The 23,136-nt window shown below is 48.9% G+C and overlaps 2 protein-coding genes across 3 annotated transcripts in view; one reads left to right on the top strand and one right to left on the bottom strand.

Moving 5' to 3' along the window:
• Nucleotides 1-23,136, bottom strand: part of KCNIP1 (potassium voltage-gated channel interacting protein 1) — a 361,396-nt gene that overhangs the window by 317,973 nt on the left and 20,287 nt on the right. The gene's annotated exons all lie outside the window — the stretch shown is intronic.
• KCNMB1 (potassium calcium-activated channel subfamily M regulatory beta subunit 1) lies at nucleotides 1,701-13,232 on the top strand. The gene is made up of 4 exons (XM_007171370.2): nucleotides 1,701-1,788; nucleotides 5,262-5,419; nucleotides 7,594-7,765; nucleotides 12,837-13,232. The coding sequence occupies exons 2-4, from the start codon at nucleotides 5,286-5,288 to the stop codon at nucleotides 13,104-13,106; spliced, it is 576 nt and encodes a 191-aa protein (XP_007171432.2). The 5' UTR covers nucleotides 1,701-1,788; nucleotides 5,262-5,285; the 3' UTR covers nucleotides 13,107-13,232.

Raw genomic sequence — 23,136 nt, 5'->3', positions numbered from 1 at the left:
AAAGTACCTTGGGAAGAATGCTAGTGTTTGTTTATAAATTCCAAACGTATAACCCTTAATACCTCATTTAGTTGGTTAAATGTAGCCCTTTAGTCATATGAAGGGCCATCTGTGTCTCTCCCCCAGGGTAGCAGAAGGAAGGACCGGCATTTTTGCATGAGTTCATGGGCAGGAATCTTCTGGCTCCCGGGAGGGTGGGGGTGGGTGCCAAGGACCATCTTGGAAAATCAGTCCTCTGGGGATGCGTTCCAGGCCCTGTGTCCTTCATTGACAATGCACTATCTGTAAGGTCTGAGGCCTTAAGAGACCCCCTTTGCTGTGATGCCCATTATATAGACGATTTACTCTACTGTTAATAGGATTCAATTAGGAAAGGGGCAGGGGAAGGGGGCTAAGTGCTGGAGAGTACGTAGCGGCCTGAACACCGCTCTCATTTCATGGCCTGCTGGGCTGGCTGCCTCATAGCAGCCGAGGCAGGAGTGAGGGAGGGGCTAGAACACATTCAGCAGGCATGGCTGGGCTGTGCTAACCGCCCCCAGGAGCTGGGGGCACTCAGGTGACCACCAGAACCTCAAGTGGCAGGTGTCTGTATAACCGAGGTGAGCTTTTATATTTTAGAGAAACACCAGGCTCAGTAGAGAGAGCCCCGGCTCTGCAATCTGGAAGAGCCAGCTTTGAATCTGGCTCCTGCCCTTAGAGCAGGGTAACTGTGGACCAGTAACTTAAGGCCTCTGAGCCTCAGATTCAGTTTCTTCAACTGACCATCACGTAAAGTGTGGGGCAGAGACATGCTAACCACCTGCATCATGCCTGATGCTTAGGGAAGGCCCAATACACGGGGTTTGTTTTTGTTGCTGCTTTTTAATCCTTACAAGAACCACTTTAAGGATGAAGAAGGGCAGGGAAGCATGGTTTTGCCTGCAAACGCTGCTGCTTGTCTTTCCTATTGATGGGAACAAGTCTTTGCCCATGAGCCCAAAATGTACAGTTTGACAGTCTCTGGGAGGCCATAGGGCCAAGAAGGCTATTCCTGGACATGGCTGGCTGGAAGCAGTGGTCAATCTCTCACTGCTCCCAGCTTCTGCTTGGTTGGTCTTTAAAAGGTGAGTTTCTTTTCCCCTGCCCCAAATCTCCACCATCTCTAACCCTCATCACTACCCTGAACAAAGTAAGATTTAAAAATCCCAAGAGCACAGATGGGAACATTGAGGTTCAGAGAGGTGCTGTGACCTGCCCAGGGTCACACAGCACACAAACGCCAAAGGCTAAGGGTTTTTGGTTGCTCTAGCGGGGAAATGCCAGCCCCTCAGCGGCTGACAAGCCCGACCCCTCAGAGCTTCAACTCCTCCTCCCTCCCCCATGTCAACAAAAAGAAACTCATTTTCTATTCCTGGCTTCTCTGCCAGCTCAGAGAAGAGACTGAGTGAAGAAGAAATGTCTCCAAATATATCCAGATGGTCTTTCCTGACTTCTCAGTTTTGCTGTCTGTTTTGCGAAATCTGTTTTCCACTAGACTCTGGGAACTGCAAGTGCAAGGGCCTGGGTATCAGCTGCCCTCCTCTGGGCTGGGTACCTGCTCTCCCGAGTTTGTGTCCTGGGGCTGTGTGCTCAGACTTGACCATGTTTGGGCGTGGAGGCTCGTCTCAGACGGGAACCAAAGGCCGCTTCCCCAGAGACGGACTGGGAGCCCAAACTTCCTGCTGGAGCTCAGGCGGCCTCTTTTGGGGTGGGGGCTGGGGGCCAGGCAGAAAAGTGTCTGCCGAAGACTCACAGGGCACCGGGGAGACTGTGAGTACCAAGTTCAAGGGCACTGGGGAAGTGGCTTCTCCAGAGACTGGGGCTGGGGGGGAGATCTTCGTGGAGGGAGGCTGGCAGTGGGAACTCCCTCCCTCGAGGGGCTGTCCATCAGGATTCTGGGCTCCAGAGGAGCGGATATTGTGTCACTCGGGACTAGAACTGCTGGACCTGTGGTCTGGTGGCCTTCGGGGGGCCAAGGGTAGGGGTGGGCGCTCCATGGCCCAGTCACTGTAGTAACTCAGCGCTCTGGCCCTCAGGTCTCAGCTCCCAGAGCAGCCAGAGAGCGGCAGCCTGGAGATCAGGACCGGTCCTGGCACTTGTCCCCAGGGGAGGGGGTAGGGCAGAAACAGGCCCAGCAAGAGCACTGGGGACTTCTGATCCAAACCTTCAGGGTTTTCTTTGTTAATAGTAAGAGTTAATATTTATGGAGGGCTTGCGTTGGGCCAGGCACTGTGATACACATGATGTTCAGTACATCATTTGCTCTTTGTCAGAACTCTTGGAAGCAGGTACTATCATACTCGTTTTACAGTCACAAGGTTGCTAAGTAGCAAAGCCAGTATTTGATCCCATGTCTGATGACCTCAAAACACCCCCTGTCCCTCACTCCACCAGACCCTTAAACACTGTCCTCTATGCCCTGTCCTCTTAAGGAAAAGGAGGTCAACCCAAATACCAGGTCACACAGGACCCTCCAAAATCCTGTCTTGCTTGGCCTTTCTTCGTCTTTCCTAAATCCACCCCAGACCTCTAGTGACTTTTCTAAATGGGAAGCTATATCCCCAAAGTTCAGAGATATTTAGCAATTCTCAAAACTGAGATAGTCTTCTTAGAGTCTAACTGAAATCCCTCCTTTTACAGCTGCAACCCATTTCTTCTTGTCCAGACCCCAGGGGATGTCAGCAGCTCCCAACCTTCCTCCTGTCTGAAGGCTCTCACTGTGCATGTTGTATCCTATGACCATATCCGCATCCATAACTTCTCCCCATTCTTTAATCCTGCGTGGTCTCAGGAGGATTTATCAAAACTCTGAAGCCTCCTCCTTCAGTGTGGGCCACAGTCTCACCAGAGCATTGCAGACAGGTGGGATCCGAACGAGTGGCAGATTCCAGACTGTTCTGTGACAGGGAGCCTCCCACCTCTTTTCCTCCTGAGCTCTCAGACCCGGTAGCCCAGGGTCCCGCCTTCCCCAGCCTCGGGAGTGCCCAGGGGCTGGGAGGATACCAGAAGCTGTGCAGCAGAAGGGCCAGTGCCCCTGGGGCCTGATTAGCCAGGAAGGCAGGGCAGGCTTCCCCCCTTCAAGGATGCCCGGACTCTCCCAGGAAAGGACTGGTTTTGTTGTGAGCACTCAGCCTAGGTCCTCCCTCCAAGGCAAGATTCCTTCTTGGCCCCAGAGACTTGTGTTCCACAGTCTTGGGGCTGGGGCCAGGCGCCAGTGACCGTAGACAATCCTGGGGAAGCAGGCCATGTGGACTTTTAGCCTATCCTCAGGTGGCTGCGTTCCTTTACCTGCAAAAACGTGCATGGGCTTGTTAAACTGGCCCCAGGTAAACAATGATGTGGGCTGTCCCACTCCCACAAGACGGAGAGACAGAAGGACAGAAGTAATAGGATGGAAGAGAATTGAACAGAACGTCTTTCTTTGTCAAGGGAACATTTTTTCCCTAGTGAGTTTGTAATGTCTGTTAGAATGCAGGGAAACCCCACTTCTCAGTGCCCCAAATGTGGAAGGAAAAGTCATCATTGGGTGAGGGAGTCAATCATCTTGGAGGGAGGGACAGGGCTGTAACCTTGGTATTTGACCCTGGAATCTCCTCTTTAGGACACTAGGGGAGGCGGAACAGCTGGAGTGGGGAGGACAGGGGGGCAAGCATCTCTGATTGGACACTTGAAACAGTCCAATAGTTAGGAGAGAAGCCTGAGTAGAAAATAAAGCACTTTGCTGAAAAATCCCTTTGGACTATGCCTATCTCCTGGATACTCACTAATTCATAAAAATATTAGGTTTATTACTTTAGGGACCTGGTGGGGAGAATAAATTCCTTCCTGATGTCTGGCTAAAATTTCCCCTACAACAGGGATTACAGAGAAAGGCCCCATGGCCCCTGTATCTTTGGTAGAACTGCTACCTTCAACAACAAACAAAACACCAGCAAAGGAATTTACCACAGGCTGTGAGGCAATGCACAGAGGGATGGGAAAGCCATACAAGGACAGAAGCCAGGAACCTCTGGCTCCAGGCGGCACAAGGGTGGCAAGAGTGACACTCCTGGAGGGTGTTCAGTGCGCCCAGCAGGGGAGGGAGGGGCCCTGCTTGCCCTGGGGAGAAGCAGATTCCCAGAAGAAAAACGAGGGGCTTCCGTCCCAAGAAGGCGGAAGGGAGGAAGTTGCCAGTCACTCCCCTGCAATCTGCTTTGGCCCAGGGCGGCTCAAGTCCCCCGTATAAGAGAGCAGTTGCTGAGGCCACGTAATGCCTCCTGCCCTTGCTTGGAGCAAGGAGGAGGCTCTTACAGGATCCCGGTAGTGGAGACACCTCCTGCCACCCCAATGCCTATGGCTGCCCTCTGGGGGTCCTGCTGCCCCTTCTCTGCATGCTGCCCCCGCCCAGCTGGCCCTGCTGTGGGACTATTTTGGCAGAACTGTGAAATGCTCCAAGCTGTTCTGAGACAAGTACCCTAGGAGAAAGAGCACGGATGGTCCACTTCTGCAGGGAGGATATTAGTTTATCTCCAGTATTAGTTTCCTATCGGTGCTGTAACAAGGTACCACAAACTTGGTGGCCCCAAACAACAGAAATTTACATACACACAGTTCCGGAAGCCAGAAGTTTAAAATCAGCAAGATGTTGGCAAGGCTAAATCAAGGTGTCAGCGGGGCTGTACTTCCTTCAGAGGCTGTAGGGGCCAATCTGTAATTCCTTGCCTCTTCCGGCCTCTGGTGGCAGCCCGTGCTCCCTGGCACATGGCCACATCACTCCAATCTCAGCCGCCCCGGTCATAGCGCCCTCTCCTCTTTTGTGTCTAATCTCCCTCCACCTCCTTCCTATAAGGATCCTTGCAGTTACATTTAGGTCTACGTGGATAATCTAGGATAATCTCCCCATCTCAAGATCCTTAATTTAAAATCTTTGCCATGTAAAGTAACAACCACAGATCCTGGGGCTGAGAACATGTGTATCTTGGGGGCCACTACTGAGCCTGTCACACACTGTGTGACCTTGGGCCAGTCACTTTACCTCTCTGAGCCACAGGTCCTTCATCTGTAGAATGGGGATGATAGTACTTGCCTCTCAGAGCTGGGGGAGGCTTACACGGGGTCAGAAAAGCTCTCTGAGGTTGCCAAGCTCCGTATAAAAGTAAAGATGATGTTGATATTTGACCACCTTCTTCTCTCACCTGTCCTCCCTTCTGTGGTTTACCTGTCACCTGTGCTGATCTCACGTCTGTTTGCCTCTGTGGTCCTAGAAATGACTGCTGTCCCTTGTGGACATGGGGAAGAAGTTGGTGATGGCCCAGAAGCGGGGAGAGACCCGAGCCCTTTGCCTGGGTGTGGCCATGGTGGCGTGCGCCGTCATCACCTACTACATCCTCGGCACGACCGTGCTACCCCTCTACCAGAAAAGGTACCGAACCCTCCCAGCCTGGCCCCATCCTCCGGCCTCTCCCCTAAGGGTCTGGTCTGCAAGGAACCCCAGGCTTCTTCTTACCCTTCCCCTTGACCCTCACACCAGGCAGGAAGGTCTGGACAATCCTCATTCTTAGGGTCGAGGGTTTAAGTGCAGGGAGGGTAGGCCGGACTGGGCCCTGCACGTCTGGAATTCTGGAACTTGGGCGTAAAAGATGCAGGAGGCCCTTCTCACAAAAAACAGCCAAGGAGACCAACACCTCTTCCCTGGTAGTCCAGTGGTTAAGAATCTGCCTTCCAATACAGGGGATGTGGGTTCGATCCCTGGTCCGGGAACTAAGATCCCACATACGGCAGGGCAACTCAGCCCGCACGCCACAACTACTGAGCCCGCGCACCTCAACTGGTGAGCCTGCGTGCCGCAAACTACAGAGCCCATGCTCTCTGGAGCCTGCATGCCACAACTAGAGAGAGAAAACCCGCACGACACAACTAGAGAAAAGCCCACGCACCACAACTAGAGAGAATGTCACGTGTCTCAACTAGAGAGAAGACCGCATGCCACAACTATGACCCGACGCAGCCAAAAATAAAAATAAAAAAAAAAAAGAAAGAAAGAAACAGCCAAGGATCAGAGCAAATGCCCCAGTGTGAGTCTGATCCCAGGAGGAATCAGAGTCACAGAATTTTGTAGCTCATCTGCATTTTGGCTCTCTTTCACAAACCTCTGAGTCAAGTGGGTACCTATCTTCCTGTTGAATATCTCAAGTGATGGGGAGCTCACTACCTCAACTGTATACACCATTTCATTTGGGGACCTTTCTGATAAGTAGGGAGTGTCTACACTGAGCCAAAAAACTGTTCCCTTGGAGCTCTGCTCTGGAATCTCAGAGAATGTCCCATGCCTTTGCTGCCTGACATGTCAACCACTTGAGCTTTTAACGGAAAAGCTGTGAAGTCCCTGATCCATGTTCTTTTTTTCTTTTTTTTTAAATGATTATTCTATGTTTATTTATTTATTTTATTTATGGCTGTGTTGGGTCTTCATTTCTGTCCGAGGGCTTTCTCTAGTTGTGGCAAGCGGGGGCCACTCTTCATCACGGTGCGCGGGCCTCTCACTATCGCGGCCTCTCTTGTTGCGGAGCACAGGCTCCAGACGCGCAGGCTCAGTAATTGTGGCTCACGGGCCCAGCTGCTCCGCGGCATGTGGGATCCTCCCAGACCAGGGCTCGAACCCGTGTCCTCTGCATTGGCAGGCAGATTCTCAACCACTGCGCCACCAGGGAAGCCCTGATCCATGTTCTAATGGGAGCAAATATGCTCAGTTCTCTCAGCCTGATCTTAGGGTAAGTCTCAGACCCTTGCCTCTGGCCGCGTTCCAACGGCTGGCAGCCCCCTCAGTCTGGCAATGTGTTTCCTGCCTGGTAAATGGGAGATGAGTCACAATCGATTCACTGCTGTGTTGTTGAGCCTGTCATCCTCTGCCGGGCCTGCTCCTGCCCCACTTTTTCCAGCACTGGAGCCATTCCAGGCCGGAATCTTACCGAGTAAGGCACCGCTCAGAGAAGCCACGTGCCTCCAACACATTTTCTCTGGGTTAAGCGCCGTCCCCGTCATCTTCCCCACTCGGGAGACAAATAAAGCCCCTCCTCCATCTACTCTTTTTAAAGGAAAGGGCACAGATTCTGAAGCCATCCATACCTGGCTTCAGGTCCTGTGTGGCCTTGGGAAAGTCACTCGACCTTTCTGAACTTCTCTGCCGCCCTCTACAAGACGACGATGATGTGGATAAGGAGTCTGAGGTCGGGCTGCCCATCAGAATCACTGTGAGGAGTTTTAAAAACACACCAGGGCCTGGAGCCCACCTACCTTAGAAATTCTGATTCACTTGTTCTGGGGTGTGGTTTGGCCATGACAATCTTCACAAGCTCCCCAGGGTATTGGGTGAGCAGCCAGGGCCAGAACCACTTATGCAGATGTTGTCCAAAAGGCCCAAAAGCGTTGATATTCGGATTCTACAATTCCTCCCCTGGGCCCAGGGGCTCTGGGGTCATGCTCCTTTAGTGCCAGATGCTGAGGGTCTCGGCCCTGGGTCTCTCTAGAGGGGTTCACACTGGGCAATCTGTGCCATCCAGGTTCTGAGATGTGTATGTGTGTGCATCGTCTCCCCAGCATGTGGACCCAGGAATCCATGTGTCACCTGATTGAGACCAACATCAGGGACCAGGAGGAGCTGGAGGGCAAGAGAGTGCCCCAGTACCCGTGCCTGTGGGTCAACGTGTCATCCGTGGGCCGGTGGGCCGTGCTGTACCACACGGAGGACACTCGGGACCGGAACCAGCAGGTACTGACCGGGGGGCAAGGTACACATCCCCTTACCCCTGGCAGGTGTGTGCGCCTGTCCCTAGCTGATTCCCTATCCCCGCTCTGGAGAGGCGAGGCCGGGAAAGATAAACCCACTTGACCAGGGGCTACAGCTGGTATGAGGTCCAGACAGACTTAGCTCTTCTGCATTGGAGTCAGACAGACCTGCCACTAAGCAGCTGTGTGGTGGGAGCAACCAACGCGGTCCCTCTAAGCCTCAGTTTCCACATTTGTTGAAGCGCTGTTATGAAGTCAGGGACTGTATATGATGTACCAGGCTCGATGCTGGGTGGATAGCAGGCACGACAAAGAAGCTGTTAATGGTCTTGCTTCATCCTGTAAAGTGAGTCACATGAGAGGCCAGACCCAGAGCTGACCCCACAGAGAGGAACCCCTGTGACTCCCACCTGCAACTCTAGGAAACCAGAGGCCCAGGTTTGGAGCAACCTTTGGAGGCCAACACTTGGGAGATGTTCCCATCACTGCCTCTCAACACCCCCCACCCCCAAATCCACCATTGTAGCCCTTTCCATAGGAAACATAAGTTGGCTCATTTTCACTCATTCATTCACTCGCTCTTTCATTCAGCCATCGCTGAGCACTTCCTGTGTTAGGGGCTTCGGGTTCAAGAGGAGAGAGCTCATATGTGAAATAACACCTAGTAGAGAGGAATCAGTGCCATAGGGAGGAACCAAAAAAATTCTGGGCGTTAAAGGAGGGAGTGACATTTCCTAGCACATTGAGGTGAGGGTATCAGAAAGGCATTTGGGTTAAAAATCAGGCAGGTACAGGTTACACAGAAATACGGGGCGGGGGACATACATATCAAGGGGAGGCAGAGAACAAGGCACGGGGAGGGAGGGCCGGGTAAGAGAGAGATTCCAACACCGGCAAAGACAATGCCACAGGATGAGGTGTAGCGGGAAAAGGTTTCAGAAGTAGCTTAGGGTCTGTTCTCAGAAGTCCCCCGCACTACCAAAGTGGACAATTAAACTGGGGGTTTTTTTTTGTAGTTTTTTTGTTTTTTTGAGAGAAGAAAAACTTTAATGAAGAATACTACATGTTATAGAAGGTAATTAGCTCTCATATTAAAAAAATATTACAGAAAACACTTTTCTGAATTTTTTTTTTTTTTTTTTTTTTTCTAAAAGGACAGTCTTCAAGGGTGTCTGGGAGTGAAAGCAAGCATAACATAGTAGGAGAGAAGGAGGGAAGGTTGAATTCCAGCATTCCCTGACACAGCACAGTTAGGGAAGCACATGAAGCAACCATTTTACAGAGAATGGGATTAGGCATTTATATTCAATCAGGATTTTTTTTTTTTTTTTTTTTTTTGAGCTTTAACAGTTCAGCATAAGGAAGGAAACTGGGAAGGAAAGATGGAGGAAGGGTTAAGCTTATCCACAATTGCCATTTTACAGAAAAACACACTGGTTCAACCACATGAGATGGGCAGGTTAGTCTTCCCCGTGTAGCCCTGCAAATACGTAGAGCAAATGCCAAGGCCGTCTGGGCTCGGGGTTGACATACTGGGTACACAGTTTGAAAGAGACTCTGATTCCACCAGGGCTGGTCTCTCATCAACCTGGGCTGGGAACACATGAAGTTCCTTTGCATTTGCATCAAAAGGCCAGAGCTTTGCCTGGAAAAACCTCACACCAAATAATGCTTGTGGTGTTGGCTTTAACAGGGAGTAAAGTCATTTGCAACTCCTAATAGACTCCATTTCCTGGGGGAAGGTTCTACTGATTACCAGGGATTTAAATTCAAGCAAACAGTAAAGAAGGGAAATACTAATGATATTCTGGCGCTGTATAAGCTGTGTGCCTGTCTTCCCTGCCAAGGACTACCAAACTGTGGAATTAAAATGTGATCAGGGAAGCTGGGGTTCCTCACCTCTGTCTGTGGGTTAGATCCATCTAGGGGACTTAGAACCAGGGTCCCACACCAGACCCACTGAAGCAGAATCTCTGGGCTCTTCAGGTGATTCTAAGGTTCCTTGGGAATTACTGCTGTGAGCAGCTGGGAGTCTTTAAAGGATTTGGAGTCCTGGCAGCATGATCAGAGTGACGTGGAGGAATGTGGGGTTCAGTTACTGGGGAGAGAGGTGAGGGCCACAGCAAACACCTGGGACAGCTTGGGCAGGGATGGATGCTGACAGTCAGAATTTGGCAGCTGATGGGATGGGAAGGGGGAGGATGCCTGGGGGGACAGTGGGATCACTGACAGTGCTAGGGGGTCATGGAGAAGTGGGTCTGGGCAGTGCAAGGTGCTCTGACTTGTTCTGTCATCACTATCGTGACTCGGCCATGCCAGATGGAGCTAGAGCCTCCAAACCCACCTGAATCAGCTCCTCCCAGGACCCCTGCCTCTTCTTTGGCATCCAGGGGCCCCTGATTTATTCAAGGATCAAGAAGCAAATTTTCAAAGACAAGCAGAAGTGATCACTGGTGCAATGGGGGCTGGGAACAGGCTGGTTTGCAGGCTGCCACCCCAGTCCTGAGGCTGCCAGAGGAGCGAAAGGCCAGATCTTCTCCCTAATGGGCTGTCAGCAGCCTGTGAGACATGCCTCTGTCTGGCCTTGGAAGGACAGCCCTGGCAGCCACTGGATATTCTATCTTTTATCCCATAGCATCCAGGCACGACCAGGAGTGGTGCCAATGGCAGGTTGCCACTCTGGCTTGACGGTGGAAGTGGCCTTCATGGTTTTGCCAAACAGCTGGGTTGGTGCACCAGCTGTTCCTCCCACCTTTGTTCAGCCCCTTGCCGTGCAAGGAGCCAGTGCTCCAGGCCAGCTGGGTGTCTTCTGGAATCACATGTGAAAGGCCTGGCAAAGGCTGTCTCCCCCAACCCCTACTATGAGGAAGGGTGTCGCCAGCCCACTCTCGGATTCTTCCATGAGACTTAGCCTGGGGGGGGGTTCTAAGCCCCTTCCCACGGTCTATGCTGAGGACAGTGACACTGCAGGGCCTGGGGGAGAGGCTAGATCATTTAAGGTCCTTTAGACAACTCATGGTTAGCTGGACCCAGGGCAGGGGAGAGAGGATGCAAGTGGGCCCCAGGCCTCTGAGGTTGGCTCTGCAGAGTAAACTCCTGTCCAGTGTCTAGAGAACATAAAGGATCTAGAGTGATCCCAAGCTGGCAAAGAATACAGTGGGACCCCAGGATGGGCACAAGTCCACACTTCGGAGCTTGTCCATAGGCCCCTCCTTAAGGGAAAGAAGGAGTATTGTTGCAATTTCATAGTTAAGTCACAATATTATTATTGTTATTAATAGCATCTTCCATTTATTGAGCACGTACTATGTCCTGGGCTCCGAGCTAAGCACTTAACGTGCATTATCTTGTTTAACCGCCATGACAATTCTGCTAGGCAGGCACCCTCACAAACGCAATCTACAAGGCTCAGCGAGGTTGAGACATTTGCCAAGGTCACACAACTTGGAACTTGCGGTTGAACTCAGGCCTGTCTGGTTCCATCGCCACACCTTTGCTCAGTGGGCTAGGTTACCCAAGGTCACAGTCAGAGACATTGGGGAGATAGGACTAGGCCCTCTGAGCTCAGGATTCTGCATCCACCTGCTACTGGGACCCTATAGTACCCAACAAATCTGAATGCCAGATTCCTCAGGAGCCAGCTTCTCCGCAGCCTCAGCTGCTCCCTGACTGGCTGGGGACGTGGATCTACATCTGGATGCAGCTCTCCCACTTCTCAGGCTGTCAGAGCTGTGATGCAACCATTCTCTGTACTGCTGGACTGAATGCTGTCAGGGCAGGCAGCTTTGGGGCAGGACCTCATTTAAATACAGGGAGCAACCCAGGCCTGGTGAGAAGCTGGCTCAACACTGTCACTCGTTTTGATCTTAGACGTGATTGGACGAGGGCAGTGGCCCTCAAACTTTAGTGCATGGAGGAATCACCCCATTGCTGAGCCCCACCCTCAGCCATTCAGAGTGAGTAGGGAGCCTGTGCTTATGGCCAGCCCTCCAGGTAGTCAGCTGCGGAGGCCGTGCGGGGGACCACCCTCGCAGAACATCTGCCGGAGGCTCACATAAGCAACATTCAGACCACCCAGCAAGGAACAGATATAAAACCAGGGTCTCCACTTTGTGCCTTCTCTGCGGAGCTTTCCATCTGGACCTCAGATGCACAGGCCGGAAAGTTCCTAATCACAATGAGCAGTATCAGAATTAAACGTGTCCCAGGCTCTGCCTGCACAAAGCTCTTTTAAATGCATTCTCTCTTTCCTTTGAATCTCAGTGTCAAATACCAGCTGGCCAACATCTTTTGTTTGGCTCACTGCAGAGTTAGATCTCAAAGGGTTTTCAATTCAAATTTTCGCCAATATTTTAAAATCGTGAGGGTCCACATTAAAATCTGGTTTTCCGGCTTCTCTTAAAATATTGGAGGTCTGGCTACCGTAGGTCTTCTGGATGGCATGGCATCAGTTGTCCAGATGGAGTGATGACTGCCAGTCTAGATGCATCTGGCTCTCTCCATCTCACCAGGACCACCCATCCCCTGACACCAAGTGTCAGCGGGCGCCTGTCATCTTATTCCCTCCCCTTCCTCACCTGTGGACGTTACCTGCCTGAGCTTTGTAGACAACTGAGTGTATGACCTCTGCCCTGAATCGAAATATAGAGCCCACTCAGCCTGTGTCCCCCACTGGTCTCCTTAGACAGATAAGTTTGAAGTTCTTTAATAAACTCCCTTGAAAAAAGTATTGCTATTAACCCATTTCAGTGATGGAGACATCAAGGCTCAGAATGGTAAGCCACTTGCCTAAGGTTCTGAAGCCAATGGGAGCAGAGCCAGGGCTCCAGCTGGGGCCCCTATCCCCAGGTGTGCAGCTCCAAGGCCACCACCCTCCCAAACGACACTGTGTACACACCTTCTAGAACCACGCCACGTGCAGCCTGCCAAGCTTTGGACAGTCTTGACTCCCACCCAGGGGCCTGACTGCAAAGCTGACGCTCTTCTTTATTCCGCGCCGGGCGCTGAGAAGCAGGGATGTCCAGCCCCACGGGTGCTCTTGCTTCTCCCTGCAGTGCTCCTACATCCCAGGCAGCCTGGACAACTACCAGATGGCCCGGGCCGATGTGGAGGAGGTTAGAGCCAAATTCCACCAGCGCCAGGTTTTCCACTGCTTCTCCACGACTCGGGAGAATGAGACGAGTGTCCTGTACCAGCGCCTCTACGGTCCCCAGACCCTCCTCTTCTCCCTCTTCTGGCCCACCTTCCTGCTGACCGGTGGCCTCCTCATTATCGTCATGGTGAAGATCAACCAGTCCCTCTCCATCCTGGCAGCCCAGAAGTAGCCCCATCCACACCACCTCACTGCTCGGGCCACCAGGGGCTGGATGGGTCCCCCGGCTACTCCTCACTTGTGTCCCCACGCCTCCTCCCCCGGCCTTCCCACCCTCCCCCCTCCAATACACTCTGTCTTCTGCTGCATGGATGGTCTTTGGGAAATCTCTTTGTTAAGTCATTTCCTGCTCAAGAAGGTACAATGGCTTCCCCGGACCCGGGAGAATGCAAGGCCAACCAGTGATGGCTCGCCTTTCCCTGTCCCCGCTCAACTGACTCAAACTTCTTTCCTACTGTGCCACTGTCCACTGCACTGATGACAGTGATTCTGACTTCTGTGCCTGTGTCCTGGCAGTTGGATCAAAGACCTGCTGGTCCCACCCAGGAAGCCATCCCTGGGAAACCTCTGTTCCTTCTTTGAATTCCACTATGAAAACAACAGCAGCCCTCATGGACAGAGCACACTTAGAACATCGCTTGTTTTCAGGATTCTCAGAGCTATATACATTTTTATACCAATATTAACAAATATAGGTACAAACTTCTGGTCTTAAAGCCATGGGGATATAACGTACAGCGTGGCGACCATAGTTAATAATACTTTATTGCGTATTTGAAAGTTGCCAAGAGAGCAGATCTTAAAAGCTCTCATCATAAGAAAAAAAATTGTCACTGTGTGGAGATGGATATTAACTAGGCTTATTGTGGTGATGATTTTGCAACACATACTACAGATATCGAATCATCATGTTACGAACTTGAAAACTAATATAATCTTATACATCAATTATACCTCAACTTAAAAAAACCAAATATATAAAAAATAACAAGAGACTATAAGGAAATAATACTAAAAAACATCAAAGTAGTAACAGTGGGATGGTGGTTAACTGTAACTTTCTTCCCTCTTTTTATTTTTGGTACATTTCTAAATTTTTCAACACTAGGAAGGTTTGGTTTCATTGTGTTTGTTTTTAATCAGAAAAGTAACAGTAGATGTTACTTTCGAAGGAAGTTTGAAAGGGTGAGCTCCCCATCACCAAGCAGATGCAAGTGGCCTAGGGAAGGGGTTCAACTCCAATCAGAGACAGGTTTTTGAGAACACACAAGTTTAAGAACCCTGTATGGAGGGAAGGTAACCGCAGAGATGGGGATTTATGATTTACAATGCAGATAAATACAAGGCACTGGCCCTGCAGGGGAAGTCCGTCTTAGTCTTGGAAAGGGGATAATTGGGGGAAGCTGTCATCTCTACCATTACCACTCCAAAAACTTGGCCTAGAGCAGTCATTCTCAAAGTGTGGTCCCCGGACCAGCAATATCAACATTCTATGGAGGCTTGTGAGAAATGCACATTCTCAGGCCCTCAGCCCAGCCCTACTGAACCAGAAACCCCAAGGCGGTGCGGTGGGGAGAGGTTGGTTGCATGGGGTCCCGAGGAGATGGACAGCACTTTGTGTTCTAACAATGGCTGGAGGGGACCTGTGCTGGAGCATGAGAACCAATGGTGCACAGAACCAGGGTCCTGTCACTGGGCTTTTTGGAATGAATCAATGACTTTTTTGTCAGCTCCAGTCCTGAGCTGGACATGAAGTTAGGCTGGTGTCCCTGAAGCTCCTCCCGGAGCTGTGATTCCAGGTGCAGCCCCTGGGGGTGAATCCTATCTCCACTTCCGCCAGATTGCATCCCCCTGATTCTCACTTGTTTCATCTATAAAAGAGAGACTCCCCCTTTTGGGTAGTTGGGAGGGCTAATGAAGGTTTGACACATAGTAGGTGGTCAAAATGGAAGCTGTTGTTATAACAGTAACAAGTAATGAATACTCAGAAACTTCCAGAAGAAATTATACCAACAAAAATGTTAGCTAGCATTTATTGGTGCTTATTTATTCCATGCCAGACACAGTGCTAAGCAGTTTGCCTTGTAAAAATTCAGTGAGGCACTACTGAACCCACCTCACAGATAAGGAGAAGCAAAATAAGACAGTGGTTTATATATGTGGACTTGTGCTACATACTGGCTGGCTTCAAATACCCAAACCTGTTATTCTCTAGCTGGGTGACTTTGGGCAAATAACCTCTCTGTGCCTCAATTTCCTCGCTTGCAAAACAGGAATTAATAATAATATTTCCCTTTGGGGGTTGTTGGTATTAAATGAGTTATTGTGTAATGTTCCTAGAATAATGACTGGCACATGGTAAGTGCTATATAAGATATTATGAGAAACTGAGGCTCTAAGAGATCATTGGCCAAGGTCAACCATATAGTAAGTGAGGAACTGGGAATCAAGCCTTGGGCTGGGTGATTCCAGAGCCTGACCTGTCAACCACAGTAGTTGAGCTGATTCAGCTGAAGGACTGAGGGACCCATCCACCCAAAGACCCGGGGGCCAGGTAAGGAACAGTTTTGCATCCCGGGAACCCCATGGTGTCCTCATGTAAGTCAGGGATCTGGGGGAACACCTGGAATCTGCACCAACTTCTGTCACTTGCAGCCAGGGATCCCTGATGCAGCTTAACATCCTCCAGGTTCTTACTGAAGACAATCCTTCCAAGGGGAGGTAGCACACCATTCCTTGGAGTTTCTTCCTTCTGAGGTCAGGGACTTCTCAAGAGCCCTGTGAGTCTAGAAAGTCCCAGTTGTGACACTGTCCTATAGTTCTTTGGGGGAAATTAGGTAAAGGGTACATGGGACCTGTCAGTGTTATTTCTTACAACTGCATGGGAATCTACAAGAAGAGAAAAGTCCCCATCATGAGTCTCATTTATAGGGCTTCCTTTGCATATGCTTTCCATGCACCTGCATTTGGGGCTGAAATACACAGAAACTCAAGATTATCCAAACAGCCCCTGCAGGGGAAAAGGCCATGACCTGCTAGCAAAAAGTACCTGGGGATGTCCACCCCACTGCTCCGTGCATTACTAACAGTGATCTTCGTTTGCTTGAGACAAATGCCGTCCTCCTGTCAACGAATTTGGCCCACTTCTATCAAATCCCATACCTGCCTGTTGCTCACAGAACTTCGTGGCCAAGACGAGAGTGACATAACGGGCATTTAAGCATGATGGAGTTAGACACGGAGGAAAATGGTTTTGGAATAATGGCTGCCTGGGAGCAGAGAGCCCTCATCAGTTCTTAAAAAAAATCACTCTGCTAATGAAGTCTAGTGCTTCCACTCTTTTTGCTTTTTCTCTCCTGAGCCAGTGACTCACACCTGAAGAGGTGCACCTGGATCGCTCCCTGCAACCCCCCAACTCAGATCGCCTGGTGGAGGTCAGCGGCAAGGGGAGGAGGAGGGGCAGAGAGTGCCTGCCTTCAAGGAGCTGATCATCTTCTTGACGCTCCTTCTCCCTCCTCCCCTACCACTATCAAGGGCTTCCTTCTCCACAGCGAAGAACGTAATTTATGCAAATTCAAAGTAATGCAATGTAAAAATATTAATAAAATCTCAATTTTTGTGACTTCCTGAAATGATGCCAGCCTCCCCGACCCCCATCAACAATTCATCTAAAATTCCTCCTAATTTCAAAACTCCTTGGGTGTGTGGAATGTAGACTGCAACACTCTATTACTAATTGACAGTACATGCTGGTGCATAAGAATAGTCAATGCCTTTTGCAGTTGGGGGAATTTGAATTATATGAAATATTTGCAAAGATACTGTTTGAACAAAGTGCAGCTCTCTTATACTTCACCAGCCACTGCCCTTTCACACGTAGGGAAAAGAGTAAGACCAAAGGAAAATCAGGAAGACATGAAGAAATTCACTACACTCTACGGTAATGGTTCTCAAAGTGGAGGAATGCAAGGTCAAAACTCTTTTTATAATACTATTTAGATACTATTTGCTTGTTTTGCTCTCATTCTCTCACCAGCATACGTGGAATTTTTCAGAGCTTATGTGACATGTGATATCACAAAAGACTGAATGCAGACATGAGAAGCCAGCAGTCTTCTACTGAGCCAGACAAAAAAGAGATTTGCAAAAAGGGAAAACAGTGCTACTTTTCTCAATAATTTTTTTGAAAATGTAATTATTTCTCATAAAAATATGGTCTTTTTGTTAACATGTAATGGGTATACCATTGTTATTTTAAAATAAATTCATTTAAATGAAACATTCTGAGTTTTCATTTCTAAATGGTAAACATTAGTTAATATAACCCATATAAACCAGATCTCTTTGGAGTCCCAACATATTTTAAGATTGTAGAAGGATCTGAGACCAGGTAGTTTCAGAACTGCTGGCCTGGTGAGTCCAGAGACAGACAGGGTCCCCCTGCTCTTCCCAGCCATGCCCTGTGCACATGCAAAACCCTCCTCTAAGTTTCATCAGATTCCCACTAGGGGCCAGGAGGAGAGCATCCATTTTCCCCATCTCTCCTGGTTGCGGGTTGTCTCTTCCACAGGTGGGTTAGTTTATGGACTATCTTCCTATCCACAGGTGCTTTCCTGGAACTTCGTTATGTCAATTCAAATACAGAATTCAACATCTTTCTAGATTTCCACAACTCTCGCTTCTCACTCATATCAAGCCTGGGCTCATCAGCCAACTTCCTTAAATGCTAAGGAGGTTGGGGAAGAGATGTATATAAATGCAAAGCAATCAACTCCAACTGAATGTTGGACCAAGGTGGTGATTCATCCCAAAGCTTGCACCTTCCGCCTCAATTAGAGAGACTTCAATCTCCCATAATCTTCTGCATCTCACACCAACCTCCCTCGATACACATAAAAGAAAAACAGGGGTTTACTTAGCATCTGCAGCTTTAAGACTCATCTTCTCTCTCCACTCCCAGTGAGACTGTTGCCCTGAGCCCTCGTCTGTCAATTCTGGAGCCTCTACTTTTCGACACTCTTTTGATTTCTTATATTCAAATGCAAACTCATATTCTCTGAGGGTCAGTAGTTCTTTAAAGATCATCTAGTGCTTCTTCACTTTCTGATCTGGTGCTTGAACCCTCCCTATAACATTCCCCTTTAGCAACAACCTACGTCAACATCTCTTTTGACAAATAACTCACTGTACTGGGAGGTAGCTACTTCCATTTGTGGATGTATTTAGCAAATTACATCCGGAACAAGAATCTATCATCCGCAATAATAATAAGAGTTAACATCTGTTGAGCACTGTAGGCCAGGATCCGGGCTAAACCCTTACATGTAAGGTCCATTTAACCCTAACAATATCCTTTAGGCTATTATTACGATCTCCACTTCATAGATGAGGCAACGAAAGCACAGAGATTTAACTCGCCGCAGGTCAGAAGTCAGTAAATAGCAGTTAGTAAATAGCAGAGCTGGGATTCAAACCTGAACAGTATGGCTTCGGGCTCTACTCTCTAACCACTGTGCTTCCTGCCCCTTAATCTCTGTCCCATATCAAAAATGGAAAATTCCCAGCAGGGCAAGTTCAGTACTGAGAGCTTTTTAAGTGCCTCTATATACCTTCCCATGGAGCCGAGGCTCTCAAATGGTTCCCTGGAGCTACACCTCTGAAGAGTCCACAGATGTGGAGTGAGGCCCAACCATATGCATCCGAAAAAGCTCTGCAAAGATTCTGATGGGGAAACTGCCAAGATGGACAGGCAGATGAGGTTGGCTACAATCTGCCTGACGCTGTGATCACCCAGCCCACAGCCCATGAAATACCTGGCACCAAGAAGGCATGCTATGGCCACATCAATCCCTGACATGGTCTCTCTATTAAAAAGCAGAATGGAAGAGAGGCTGGGCTGACTTGTCCCTTTCTCAGGGATCCCACACTTCTCTCAGTCAACCCTGCTTTTTCTCCAAGTGTTCCCAGACCACTGGTTCAATAGCCCATTCTAGGATGCGTCCAGGAGTTGACAGCATGCTTATTTATACATAGCTTTAGGATTTTCTTTTGCAATCATTAATAAAAATTGAGCTATGTGACACTTTCTTGGTATCTAACTAATTTTTCTGTGACTCTGTTGGCCATGCAAGTGGTAGTCTTGGAAACATCTCATATATATGTGTCTTTTTTTTAAAATTTATTTTATTTTATTATTATTATTTTTTTTTGGCTGTGTTGGGTCTTTGTCGCTCCACGCGGGCTTTCTCTACCTGTGGTGCGGGGGCCACTCTTCGTTGCGGTGAGCGGGCTTCTCATTGTGGTGGCTTCTCTTGTTGCAGAGCACGGGCTCTAGACGCGTGGGCTTCATTAGTTGCAGCACGGGGGCTCAGTAGTTGTGGCGCACGGGCTTAGTTGCTCCGTGGCATGTGGGATCTTCCCAGACCAGGGCTCGAACCCATGTCCCCTGCACTGGCAGGCGGATTCTTAACCACTGTGCCACCAGGGAAGCCCCATATATATGTGTCTTTAAACACCATTTTATATGCCCTCCGTTGGTTCTTTCCAACTCCTGGAACTGAAAGTTTCTGAGCCACAAGCCAGAACCTCACTGGTTTGGAGTAGCCTGAGCCCTCTGAGCACCTGGGAGCCTCTTAGCCATGCTGGACCATCACGTCCAGTCTTTCACCTTGTGGGGAAGATGGGAAACCCAAGCAGAAATAGGTGTCAGTTGCCCCTCCACCAGATCACGTGCCCCAAGCAAACTCGATTATATTTACTGAGTCAGTTGTTTTTACTCTCTCTCTCAGAACACGTTTTAAAAGCCTTTTTCTTATTCTTAAATTTGGGGGGAGGTAAGTTTCAGCTTAGTGTAACCTTATTCTTCTGGTTCTAAACTACATGTTTCATTTGTGTTTGGAGAGAGAGCCTGCAGGGAGGAAAGCTCAGAAAAGTGAGAGTTTGAATCTGGCTTGTCTGTGACCCTGGGCAGTTTATTTAATCTCCCTGAGACTCCGTTTCCTCAACTGGAAAATGAGCATAACATCTTTTGTTTTATAGGGCGCTTGTGATGACTCAGTGCAATACTAAACGTGAAGCGCTCAGCACAGTGTCGGGTGTGTAAAAGATGCTCCGCAAATGTTCACTCTCTATTTGAGCAAACATGTCTCCTTCCTCTGATTATACAGATTCTTCTCTGTCTGGGCTCAGAGAGCTTCCCAGCACCGCTCTTTTCTCATGCACAACTTCTCACTTCTCTTTCTTGTGGGCGTCACTGAGGACCATCTTGCATCTCTCTCCCTTTCAATCTGTTTCTAGCTGTGTTCTGTCTTAAAAATTTCTGCCACAGAGAGAGACTGTCTTTGCTTTGAACTTTCTTGAATCTACTTGTATAAACTCAGTTCTGGAGGAAAAGCAGTACCTGGTTGAACCGTCCAAGGGCCAAAGGACCAGTTTCCATGATAGTCCACTTCATGCGAGAACCACCAACATTGACAACAATAGGTCTGTCTGGAATAATTCTCTCAGTGTGAGGCAGGCAAATCCCTCGGCCCAGAAATCAGGCTTAATTGGAAATTAAATTGCATTTCCATGCCAACTGCAGGATGCTTATATCCACAGCTAATTTATCAAGGTGATGCCTCATCCAGGAAGCCCATGGGAATAGAGTGGTTGCATCAGCAAGGTTACAAGCTTGTGTCTGATGAGATGAACTTTCTTTAAAGCGCAACTTGAACCCTTCAAGTTCCTCATTTGAGGGTTTTTGCACTTACTGGCTGCCTCCTCTGTGCCAGGCATCATGCCAGGGCCTGGAGATGTGGATGCTGGCAGGAAACGGCGCTGCCTTCTCCCTGCTCTGTGCCAGTGGCAGAAAGAGAATCCCATAAGCAAAAGATTCCCAAGCCACAGCACTTTACTTAGCTATCCAGGGTTGAGTTGTTTAGGAAGGTAGAGAGCATTACGGATAACTTCATGGTTAGGAATCTGATTTCTATATTGAACGCTGATACTAGTCGTTCACAACGAACAAGAGTGGCCAGACTCTTCACCCAGCCCTTTACACTCATGTATTCCATTCTCCAGGCAATGGTGGGAAATAAATACATGATGATTTTCATTATCCCCATTTTACTGATGAAGAAATTGAGACCTAGGAAGTACGTAACTTGCCCGAGGTCATTGTCACCCAATTAATTGATGGTAGAGCTGGGATTTAAACTAAGGTCATTTCATAGCAGAGCCAATGCCTTTAAAGGCCAGGTTACACTGCTCCTTTATTTCCCCCAACTTTTAGTTCTAAAAATGTCCAACTACAGAAGAGTTGCAAAATTAGTATCTAGGAGACGCATACCCTTCACCTTGGCTCACAAATTATTATCAATATTTTGCCATATTTGTACTCCTTCTGTGTGTGTGTGTGTGTGTGTGTGTGTATTTGTTTTTCTGAATCATTTGAGGCTACGTTCAGGGACATAAAACACAAGTCTGGTTTGGAAACCTCATGGGGACGAGTTTGGCTGGAGAATGTGTTTATAGCTGCGGAGACACGAGCAGGAAGCAGGCTGAGACCATGAGATGCCAGCTGTGACAGCCAGCCCTGGAAGTTTGGGGTGTGCTCTAACATGGAGAGGACAGGCAGTGATACAGTGCAGTGAGAGCATAAATTTTATTGAAGGTATTGGGAAGAATTAAAAAATTAAAGATGTGCATTCAGAGAATGGTATTTTTATGGTCTGATTAAATATACATGCTTATTGAAGGCAAGGCAGACAATACAGTTCTTTTAACAAGAAGAACTTTAAAAAATAACCATTGATCTCAACTAAAACCCAGGATATTTCAGTTTATTTCTTTTCTGTTTTACTTTTTCTGCCCACCTATCTTTCACAGATTGGAACCTCATTGTACTTACAGTTTTGTATCTTGATTTTTCACCTTATATTATGTCAATAGCATTTCTGCTTGTTATTAAGTAGTCCTCAAAATAATTTTGCAAAGGTTTAATATTATTACATCAGATGGATGAACCAAAATTCAGTTAGCCCACTATTTTTTGACTGAAGTTGAGATTGTCTTCAATTTTTCACTATTATAATGTAGTACCATGATGAACACTGCTGAATCAAAGTCTTTGTGTACATCTCTGACGATCTGCTTAGAACAGACTTCTAGAAGTAGGGCTCTCTGGTCAAAGGGTTGCATGGACTATCTCTTTGTTTGGCGCTGGTGTGGGGGAGACAGGAGGGGAGAAGTGGAAAGAAATGCAGTCTGCGGGTTGCAGCAAAGCAGTGAGACGTGATGAGAGTTTGGACTTTGGGGACAGCGTTGAGAATGGAAAGAGTGACAGACAAGAGAAACACCAGGGAAAAATAATCAATAGAACTCAGTGAACAAGATAACGGAAGGTGCAAACTGGGGACACATACAGAGAAACAGTGAAGTCAGGAGAGAGAGGTCTGCTTTGCTTTTACGAGGGTTGAGTAGAGGGCACAGGAAGACATTCAAATTGAAGGACTTATGATCCATCCTCCCTCCCTCCCTTTCTTCCTTTCTCCATTCATCCCTCCATTGAGTCAGGATCATTGACACCTTGCTAAGGGGGTAAGTGTGGTTGGAACGATGGACTTGGGAAAGCAGAATACAGAACCGGGGCCTTTAATGGGCATGCAGGGCAGAGACTTTCAGGAAAGGAAAGTGGATTCAGAGGCCCAGGTTCAAGGACCAGCTTTGCCACCCACCAGGTGACCTCCCCCTGGGCTTCTTGTCTGCCTGGTGGACCTCTCAGCTTCCCCTGAGGGCCTACTATGTGCTGGGCCCTGTGCCAGGTGCTGGGGAAGCAGCAACGGCCAGGACAGTCCCTGCCCTTGTGAAGCTGGACTCTCAGGGCACAAGCCAGACCAGAAACAAATGAGTAAATGTGTGATGTAATTGCAGGAGGGCTATGCGGGAAAATGAGGCAGCGTTGGGTGGGAGGAAGTGCCACTGTGCACAGCAGGGGCGACTGTAGACAGGAGGGGATCTGAATGAAGTGTAGGAGAGAGCCAGAGGAGAGCTGGAAGAGAGTGTCCAGACGGAGAGTCAGTAACCGTCAGGACCCAGAGGCTGGAGGAGCTGGGGTTCCAGCAAAAACAACATGGCCTGGTGGCCGGGGTGCACTCCTGGAGGAGAACGCCACCAGAGCAGGAGGCCAGAAATGCCGGGACAGATCACGCGAAGGCTGCAGA

This window comes from Balaenoptera acutorostrata, chromosome 2 (assembly GCF_949987535.1).
Source record: "Balaenoptera acutorostrata chromosome 2, mBalAcu1.1, whole genome shotgun sequence".
Classification (NCBI taxonomy): Eukaryota; Metazoa; Chordata; class Mammalia; order Artiodactyla; family Balaenopteridae; genus Balaenoptera; species Balaenoptera acutorostrata.
Note: the sequence above shows the minus strand (reverse complement) of the source record. Positions and strands in the feature narration are given on the sequence as shown.